Source organism: Salmo trutta, chromosome 5 (genome assembly GCF_901001165.1).
Source record: "Salmo trutta chromosome 5, fSalTru1.1, whole genome shotgun sequence".
Classification (NCBI taxonomy): domain Eukaryota; kingdom Metazoa; phylum Chordata; class Actinopteri; order Salmoniformes; family Salmonidae; genus Salmo; species Salmo trutta.
In genome coordinates, this window is record NC_042961.1 from 824,019 (window position 1) to 834,789 (window position 10,771).

A 10,771-nucleotide genomic window follows, 5' to 3' on the forward strand; every position below is an offset into this window, starting at 1 on the left:
TTGTCGTGTGGAATGTTAGTTGTCGTGTGGAATCTTAGTTGTCGTGTGGAATCTTAGTTGTCGTGTGGAATCTTAGTTGTCGTGTGGAATCTTAGTTGTCGTGTGGAATCTTAGTTGTCGTGTGGAATCTTAGTTGTCGTGTGGAATCCTAGTTGTCGTGTGGAATCCTAGTTGTCGTGTGCATTAGTTGTCGTGTGGAATCCTAGTTGTCGTGTGGAATCCTAGTTGTCGTGTGGAATCTTAGTTGTCGTGTGGAATCCTAGTTGTCGTGTGGAATCCTAGTTGTCGTGTGGAATCCTAGTTGTCGTGTGGAATCTTAGTTGTCGTGTGGAATCTTAGTTGTCGTGTGGAATCTTAGTTGTCGTGTGGAATCTTAGTTGTCGTGTGGAATCTTAGTTGTCGTGTGGAATCTTAGTTGTGTGGAATCTTAGTTGTGTGGAATCTTAGTTGTGTGGAGTCTTAGTTGTGTGGAATCTTAGTTGTGTGGAGTCTTAGTTGTGTGGAGTCTTAGTTGTGTGGAGTCTTAGTTGTGTGGAATCTTAGTTGTGTGGAATCTTAGTTGTGTGGAATCTTAGTTGTGTGGAGTCTTAGTTGTGTGGAGTCTTAGTTGTGTGGAATCTTAGTTGTGTGGAGTCTTAGTTGTGTGGAATCTTAGTTGTGTGGAGTCTTAGTTGTGTGGAGTCTTAGTTGTGTGGAATCTTAGTTGTGTGGAGTCTTAGTTGTGTGGAGTCTTAGTTGTGTGGAGTCTTAGTTGTGTGGAGTCTTAGTTGTGTGGAATCTTAGTTGTGTGGAGTCTTAGTTGTGTGGAATCTTAGTTGTGTGGAGTCTTAGTTGTGTGGAATCTTAGTTATGTGGAATCTTAGTTGTGTGGAGTCTTAGTTGTGTGGAATCTTAGTTGTGTGGAGTCTTAGTTGTGTGGAATCTTAGTTGTGTGGAGTCTTAGTTGTGTGGAGTCTTAGTTGTGTGGAGTCTTAGTTGTGTGGAGTCTTAGTTGTGTGGAATCTTAGTTGTGTGGAATCTTAGTTGTGTGGAGTCTTAGTTGTGTGGAATCTTAGTTGTGTGGAGTCTTAGTTGTGTGGAATCTTAGTTGTGTGGAATCTTAGTTGTGTGGAGTCTTAGTTGTGTGGAATCTTAGTTGTGTGGAGTCTTAGTTGTGTGGAATCTTAGTTGTGTGGAGTCTTAGTTGTGTGGAGTCTTAGTTGTGTGGAGTCTTAGTTGTGTGGAGTCTTAGTTGTGTGGAATCTGCGTTGATGAAGCCTAGGAACTTGCAAGCAGAGTATTTCCTAGCATCACCTATTCCCGTGGAGGAAACTAGACAATCTGATAAGAAGTGTATCACTTTTTAGTTGTTTTGAAATGTGTTATGTTCACATGAACACCACTTAACAGAAAAGCAAAGACTAAAGGAAACTATTCATGTATGACTACCCTTCAAGTGGGTGAAAATGAGCAGGGAGGGGGGTGGGGTCAAATGTAGTAAATAAAGGGGTTAAATATGTTAAATAAATGTGGTAAAACTAGTTTTCTAGGGAGAAGGAGGAAAAGGGTTAAGGGGAGCATGGAGCCAGGCTGGGCTCTCTCACACACGCACTCACACGCACACCCAAACTGGCTTGGTCACATTCACAAGCCTTCACAGCCAGACTCTCTCCCTCTCTCTATGACTGTTTCACCTCTCCCGTATGCTCTTCTCCGCTCTTTTTTTTTACAAGAGGCACCCTGCGTCCATCCTGCATGCGCTACTTTCCTGCGCAAAGCAAGAGACAAGCAAAATAACAAGGGGAGGAAAAAAAGATGGAGGAGTCGGAACGGAACATTATTGGTTCAATGCTTGGGTGCACAAGCTGCTACTAACTCGGCGCAGACTCTGGAGTAGAATAAATTCAAAGTACTATTTTTTTGCCCTTTTCTGCTACAGTCCGCTTGCTGGAATAAATTGGTTTGTGCATAAATGAGCTTCCGTTCCTTCTTGTTAACAAATTCTCTATATTTTTTCCAGTCCAATTCAACATTATGCCCCAGGGCATATATTAACAATACATATGGACAGAGATAATTCTCACACCGCGCTAATCCGTTAAGGATGTCACAGCCGCCTAACAAACGCAAAAGCATAAAAATGTCCTACAAGAAATACAAAATACTAAAATACATAGCCTATATTCAGCTCAGCTGGAAAATATCGCGATAAAACAAGTGCAGTTTCATTTAATTGAAAATGGTCTTATCTTTGAGCCAAAGACCCCTCAGCGCTCTCTGGATAAGTTCATTTGTGGTTTATGGATCATTATGCAGATATGCCTAAAATGTAGGCTATAGTGGATTGCTGCACTACTTTGTATTGTATCATAATCTTGCTCTGAAATATCACATGAACAGGAATTTAATTGATATGGACATATTCCAGATCTGTCAAAGCAGTTTTACATAGAGGCCTATTAATGCGCTTCACAGCGGAGACACTGTCAACCTATATGCCTATATGATATTAGCCTCAATATTTAGGCTCCAAGTAAGGCCATCATTAGATTAAAATAGGGCATGTCTTCATCTTGAAGTCAATTAAAGAGCCGTATCACTGCCCGCGAGCACACATGCTGTTCTTCATATACCTACAAACCCTCGGGTGTTCACGAAGCCTATATTTCTATAGTCCTTTATCTTCTTCCACACTTTCACTCATATCTCACGACTATCTAGGCGCGACGTCTTTCACAACGTCCCCAAAGAATACGCGTTCAAGGAAACACTTAAGTGCACAATTGGCATGATGTTATTTAATTCTGCTTTTGATTTAAATGAAGTGTTATCTGGCGGGGGCGATCTGCCTCATTAGCATAATCATTAACATGGGGCCGGTGACGGAGAGAGAGAGAGAGAGAGAGAGAGAAAGAGAGAAAGAGAAAGAGAGAGAGAGCGAGAAAGAGAGAGCGAGAGAGAGAGAGCGAGAGAGAGAGAGCGAGAGAGAGAGAGAGCGAGAGAAAGAAAGAGAGAGCGAGAGAGAGAGAGCGAGAGAAAGAGAGAGCGAGAGAGAGAGAGCGAGAGAGAGAGAGAGAGCGAGAGAGAGAAAGAGAGAGCGAGAGAGAGAGGGAGAGAGAGAGAGAGAGAGAGAGAGAGAGAGAGAGGGGGAGAGAGAGAGAGAGCGAGAGAGAGAGAAAGAGAGAGAGACGACGCTTAAGGCAGGCAGGGGGTCGCTCCCATTTTGGTCCCAGCTCCTCCATGAATGACGACGCCTAGGCTACACTGCCTGCTATCTGACCCAACTGCGCTATTCACCACAGAACATGGGAGCTGCTCGCTACCGCTCTCTCTCCGGAGCACTACAACAGACCGCCAGCTCTAACCGGCCACTCAACCATATGGAGGTCCACGGATTTAAATTATTTAGCCTAATCGCTTCATTACTTTTTATATCTGCCTAGCCCGCTAATCTCTTTAATTTGGCCACTTGTTTTTTCCCCCCCCCTTCATCGGTATCCAGAGCCTATCTCTCTGAGGGCCTTCATTCATTCTTCTCTAAAACCCTAACAGAGATCACTTTCGAAAATATAGGCCTATTTTATTAAGTGAAATAAGAAAAGCTGTGTCTCTATTCAGGCTACAAAATCAAGCGTGCTATTAATGGCCTAAAATCCACCGCATAAAAATGATAGGGCTATAGATTTGCATAATTCTAATCATTATTACTGTTATCATTATTTAACGGCAATACGGACCATTAGGGTCATGCCTGCGCGCGCACTACAATGTCCCTGGAGAGCGAGCAGCCAGTGGAGCACATAATGAAGGATGTGCTGATATCGCTACTGCTGCCCGCGACACACAAAAGGAAACGATCCCCTAATCCAGCCTACTGCCTTGTAGTTTTCAAACTCAACCCGTCTTTTCAGCGACTGCCACGGAATCTCTCTCGGTCTTCGCGCTTTAACGCACAAAGTGGTCACGAATAAGGCTATAGCCTAAGCAATGTGCGCTCATGTCTGAGGAAAAATACTGACAAGACACCTAATGAACCGTAAACTACAACGGGAAATCCGAGGCAACTAAACCCACAGTCTCAGTCCCTCCGGTGAGATATCAAACTATGCGTTTGGCCTCTCCTCAGTAGCTGCGTGGTAATATAAATGTACTGATGACGTTTCGTTTTGATTAAAAAATAGAAGACGGAGGTGGTGGAGAGGAGGAGGAAAATAAGAAAAAGGGAAAGAGGGCTAAATTAAAATGGACAAGAAGCAGGTCAAGTTTATGGCGATGCTTTCTCGGGCTAATCTCCCCGGGTCGGTTCCCGGATCAAACCGTAATGGGGCAATAATGGAAACATTATACAGAGAAATTTTCATTCCGATGGAATCTAAAACGGTCTTAATCATATGCAAATAACAGCGCCTCGCGGAGAAGTGACCCAGAAGACACCACACTGAATATTCCCAGTAGAGAGAGAGAGAGAGAGAGAGAGAGAGAGACACAGAGAGAGACAGAGAGAGAGAGAGAGAGACACAGAGAGAGACAGAGAGAGAGAGAGAGGGAGACAGAGAGAGAGAGCGAGAGAGAGAGACAGAAAGAGAGACAGAGAGAGAGAGACAGAGAGAGAGAGACAGAGAGAGAGAGAGACAGACAGAGAGAGAGAGAGACAGAGAGAGAGATGTGACATTACCTGATCAAGAGGCCCGGATGATCTTGTTATTTCCTCGTTGTCTGATTTTGATCCGCCCTCTCTGTCGTCGATCACCAAGTCGATGGGCATCTTTCCTTTCAGACAGCTGATGTACCGGTGACAGAAATTGTCACATAGTTCGTGTACCTATAGAAAAACATACAAGAAAACAACAACAAAAAATATAGAACATGAGGTACTGTATATCTGACACATGAAATATATCTGACACATGTCTGCAACTACAAAGCTACAAGCCACTTGGACAACCTGGTCCAAATGGGTTGAGACGTGCAGGTGGTGTTGCGGTGCGCTCCCACGTGACCAGCCGAATCCACAAATATGAAGTAACTTTATTACAGAGCAAAATTGAGACTTCAATGAAAATTGACAATGACAAGAAGACTCGCGGGCTACAACCTAGTCAACACCCGTGTTAAATGTATCCGTGCCCCAGGTTGTGTCCATTAGGGAGGTGGTGGGGTGATCCGACTGATTGACATTTAAGGTAAACTGCTTAATTTCCTCCAGTTATTCCATTATCACTACCGAGCCAACCCGGTGCATGTCGCCTGGTCATGCCGAGGATGGTGCATGCTGTATGGGCTAAATGCATCGTTACACATCGCTACACAATGCTGCTTACAGCCTGCAACGACCCTTCTGTTATTTCATGTTTTGAATGTTATTAAAATAGCCCAACACTCGGCCTACTGAAAGTTAATTAACAATCATTTCAACTGATCCATTGTGTGGACAGTGGGCTACCATTGGTAAAACATATCAATATACCATATAAACAATTACCTCACTTATGTCACTCCAATCTAGGCTACAGCGGGCTACTTCTCTCGGCCTTTAGCATTCTGCAATACCTAAAGCGCGTATAACATACTTTAAGTTATATAATTAATTCACCTTGTATGTAATTTACACCAAAATAAACTATTAGCTGTCAGAAAGATTTGGGCGCAGAGATATCCGCTCCATGCAGTTGTAGCGGCTTGCGTTGTGATTAGGCTACAACGCGGAAGAGAAATAGGTCCCATGATTGATTTCGACACTAATTATAGCCGACTAGAAAAATACATTTATGCAAATGTCGCCCATAGCTATGAAGTGTGACGCGGCCAGGCAGCAACAGGGAGGTGAGCTGGGGTTTTACCTTTTCCAACTCCAGGAGATGAAACCGTAACACTTGAATGGCTTGAATCATCTGAAAAATTTAAATAACAATAAAAATACAAATATTAGCTTGTAAAATGTCCTAATATGAAATAGGCATATGTTTCTGGATAGGGTATAAGAAACTACAATGGAGAAAATTATTCATGTTAAATTGGATTTTGAATGTGGATTTTATGTCAAGCTGATATTCAACATTATAAGCGTACGGCATTACAACATTGGCTAATCAATCAGCCATAATAGAAGCTATCCCAGACATTAGCATTAGATAGCCTACATTACAAGTGAAAACTATTAGCATAATAACTTTTCATCGAGGGACAAGTAGTCCAAATCCATTTGACAGCTTTCTAATGCGGCCCTGAAAAGATGGTTATCTGTCGGTGACAACGGAGGGTTATCATGAAATGAAACAACCTGGACTGGAGAACAACAACCTCCAGTCGTTGGATGAACTTTTTCAACTAACAGCGTCTCCTACTCATAATATGAAGGCAAGCCCTGATATGTTGGATCCACGTTTACTCTTAGTCCTTAGCCCACTGCTTGTATAATCAAATCAATGTTTGTCTTACCAGGTTATCCAGTTCTGGATTCGATGAAAATAACGGCTTTTCTGCCCGAATCTAAAACCACAAAATCATGAACACTTCAACACTTATCGGCAATATCCGTGAGAAAAGAATAATGTATTTAATATTAAAATAATATTCCCAATATTGAACAATGTGTTAAACATGAACTACTATTTAATGGCATAACAAATACTATAGGCTACTTCTAAACAATGCACGCTTCAAAACATTTCCAATGCTAAACTTTACAATAACATTTAATTATACTAACAAAATACACAGCTTAAACACATGGGCTTATGATCAGCCACACACATCTATAATCGTATGCATAATGTAGCCTATGTTAATAACGCATACGTTTTTTTTTTCACCGACCTGTTTTGCAAACACTGCTATATCTTCATTGAAAGATTCCGATGAACAAACGTCTCCTCCCGCGACCCCAGGCTCTCTGGGCGTGCAAGTCGCTAATTCACATTTCTCAAAAATCAGTGCAAGCAGGGGGAACAGGGGATGCCTGCATGGAATCAAACACAAAAGCAAATGTCACCGCAGAGAACAAGGCCGGGGTCAACACTGGTTCTATAAGCTAGTCTCAACAACTAAGCATAGCTCTGGGAATTGGTGATATGTGTGTACTGGTTTATGTATGGTGTTTATAGTCTATTAGTGCAGAAAAATATCCAAACGATGTAGTTTTTACTGACAGATAATTGTGTCAAATGATTTGAATAAAATGTACTTTTTTTTTGTGCATCAATGTATTTTCTCCTTGGCCTATAGGCTAGATCTGCCTTTGTCTTTGAAAATATCAAAAGTTAAATATTTGCAATTTGTTCCATTTTAGTGTCATTTGTAATTCGCGGATTTGACCGTTGTGAATATGTCAGGGCCAATGTCTAGAATATAAGAAAATATTCTCAAGGAAGCCTACCATTGAACTGAGTAAATAGTTAAATTATTTGTGACATGTTCAGTCACCGTACATACATCATGCTTTGGAATTTTAATTAACTCATCTAAATTAATGTAGGGTGTGCATAATTTTGGGTGTCTGTTTTATTACATAAAACTCCTCGAAATTGTCCATACAACATGACCCTTGCACACCGTTTAGTTATATTAATGTGTAGTAATCAATTACAGGTCCTTGTAAAACCACAATAAACTAATTCGAATTTTAATTTCCAAAACATATAGCCTAAAATGTGCTGCTGAACATAGTAGCTATTGGTCTAAGGGTCACGGGTGCATAATATTGCATATTTAGTGTAAGGAAATATTGTAGCCTATATTTTGAGTACATAAAGCATACAACTTTGTGCCAAGTTATATAAGTCAACACAACTTTCGACAATAAATTATTTGTACACAAAAAAGTTCAAAAACAACAATAATTCCCAAGTAACAATCCCACGTGTATTTAACTTTCCCCAACCGCTCTTCACAGGCTAATAGTCTACACACGTTCAACTCCAACAAGAAAATCAACCAAAACATGAAATCCCACACAAAGTTGTTCATATATAACCTCCGTAAGCTACAGCCACCTACCCGTATATCTGGTCTTTATCTCTCTTCAGGGCGTCGTTGACGGACGAGCCCATGCTAGGCGGCATGGCGTTGCTGTGGGCTGTGTGCGGGTACTGGTGTGAGTGTAGCTGGGGACCGTGGTTGAGGTGGACGGCCTGCATGGAGCGGGCACCGTGCGGGTCGCCGTACATGGTGGTGGGGATACCCACCCCGTCCATCCCGTAGTGGGGCAAGTCTTCGTACTGTATACACAATAACAACACAGTTTCGTACTGAATGGCCAGTTATAGGACTGTGGTGGTTTTACGCACTTTGCAGACAATAAAATAGTAATCTACCAATGAATGAATAAATAAAAAGTCTATCGAGGTTGGCCTTAGTGACCTTGTTTATATTCAAGCATATAATACCCCTAAAGTTCAACTGTAGCTCTAAGTGTATTTTAGATATTTACACCACCATATAAGAAATAGTAACAAAATAGGGATAATGTCGTTAAAACATTATTCAAATCTGATCTTTAATTCCAAAGCTAGGCTACTAAAATAGCAAAAACTGAAATATATATGAGGGGATAAAACGGATGACAGGCATGCATGTTTCGTCTTTGTGTATTTTTGAATTATTTGATCGTAGGCTTTCACAACATCCAGTCTCTTTAATTGCAGTGTTTGCTCATTTTAGAGCATCATTACAATTGTGTAACATTGGTTACTCTGTTATTACACGCCAAATACACCATCATTAATATATTTAACAAACGCAGTTAAATAGATGTTTCTGTTTCTCATAATGATGATCACTGAAGATGTCTAGTATAGACAAGATCTTTTTATGAACATTTAAACCAAAGTAATTTGTAGTTACAAGTTGTCTACATATTTTCCATCCCCATACGCCCATACTAAATGTGTGCCTGAATATGCCTTTTCACATAGACATACAACACGTATACGACGTTGACTAAAAGTTAAAACAACATTTGTGTTGGGGCCTGTTTCTTTATCGAATTAATGAGTGATTTGTAATGATGTATTGTGGACTCTGAAGGTGGCACAGTATTATAAAGACTACCATTTAGACCCTGACACGTGGAGAGGTGCAAAAAGAACCCGCGTGGTACTGATGTAGAGCCTCTCTCCAACAAGCAAAAGCTCTTTGGGTAATAAGTGTGATCTCTATTTTACTATTGTTTATTTTCATTTTTTTTTTAATTCTGCCATGTAGTCGAGTAATTCCGGGGGTTTTAGGCTGTGTATCAAATCATATGTCATCACATCATGACAAAAATGTGCTTTATTAGCATATGCAAACATGTTTTTTTTACCCAAATTACTCAATTAAACGTTATTAGGCCTACTTTTTAATAAACTACAATTGAGGATGCAATTCTAGATGTTAATGAATTATAATCTCAAAAACACTCAGAGACTCAAACTTCAAAGCATTTACATGATTTTGATTAATTACAAAAATGACTAAAGTCATGTAAATTCGACTTTGGAAGTATAAAGGTTGGGTTTGTTTAGTCCCATTGCTCCTTGTTTCTCTTCCAGTAACTGGCCTGTCAAGACTAATCTGGAAACAGCAGATAGGATGACACTTCTAATGTCCCTAGTCGGGGCGTACGCGAAGCAGCAAATATGTGCGTCCGTGCGTAATATTGTGCCAAAGAGGCAAAACTGCAAAACACGGAATTCGGTCCAGCGGGTTCTTGAAGAAGAAAATAAACTTTCGCCGCGAGCGTCTGTCATTGGCCACGTTACCGTGTTCATGGCTTTGCATTTTCACACAGTGGAGTTACAGTGAAACTTTTCGGGATAGTCTTGCTACGTACCCGCTGCGCCATATCCCTCCTCTAGTCCCTCTCTTCTTCTCTCCTTTCACTTCGGTTATATCCCCTAAGAGGCCAGGGTGAAGAACAAATAAAAACGCAAATTCCAAACGCGAGATCTTTCAAGATTCCGTATTTCTTGCAAGAGAAAGGCAACGATGAATTCAAGCCAGCCCTCTTCAGCTCAAGTTCAGTCCAAAGCAACCGTGAATAGGGCCTGAGCTATCCCCAGGGCAGTGGCATAGGGAGAGAAAACCCAGTCTTATTTTCCCAAAAAAACAGTATGAAAATACCCCTCAAAACAAAACTAGCGAAGTCTCATGGCTTTTTGCCACCACGCCTGTCAATCAAACGCCGAGGCTTGTCAAAGTAGCCCGGAATGAATGATGATCCAGGGCGCGCTTCCACGGGTTAGCACACCTAACGTGAATAGTCAAATGCACACAAAAAATTCAGCTCACTCGTTTTTCTTTTGATCACTCTCGGCTCCTGGGTTGATTTTTTTTAAACGCAAAAGCCCTGTAAAGGAGATCAGGGGGAGGTGGGGTGATAATTCAGGCTTAGTCTTTCTTAAAGGAGCAGCCCTCGATCGATGCTGTGCTCAGCCGCCAACTCCTCGTTGGTTTGTGTACAATGGGCGCGAGTAGTTGGGAAACGCGACTGAGGAGTGGATATGGACCAGACTGCCGAAACCCGGAAGTAGTGGTGGCCATAACAGGTCGCGTTATACACAATGCGAATGGGCTACATCAAGTCGCGCGGAGAGGAGGGGGGTGTCGTGGGAGGACCTTGGAAAGCTCGAGTTGAGCAGTCAGTGGGTATTCCGAGCTCCTGTCTGTTTGTGTTCTAGACTACAGGGAGAATATCCCCAACCCCTGGTGCTGTTGCTCTGGTCGAAGCCATGCGTGCATAGCTGTAGTCTCGGGGTGTGAGAGATCACTCTGACTCTCGGTAGTGGAGTCGACTTTACTCTACTGTTTGTTT

The 10,771-nt window shown here is 41.8% G+C and overlaps 1 protein-coding gene across 1 annotated transcript; it reads right to left on the bottom strand.

Moving 5' to 3' along the window:
• Positions 1-1,517: 1,517 nt before the first annotated feature.
• On the bottom strand, positions 1,518-10,497 carry LOC115193437 (homeobox protein Meis1). Its single transcript, XM_029752126.1, has 7 exons — positions 9,791-10,497; positions 7,975-8,195; positions 6,796-6,937; positions 6,418-6,468; positions 5,820-5,870; positions 4,606-4,801; positions 1,518-1,525 (listed from the first exon to the last, which is right to left on the bottom strand). Exons 1-7 carry the CDS (start codon positions 9,800-9,802, stop codon positions 1,518-1,520), a joined length of 681 nt encoding a protein of 226 aa, XP_029607986.1. The 5' UTR covers positions 9,803-10,497.
• Between the last annotated feature and the right edge of the window lie 274 nt (positions 10,498-10,771).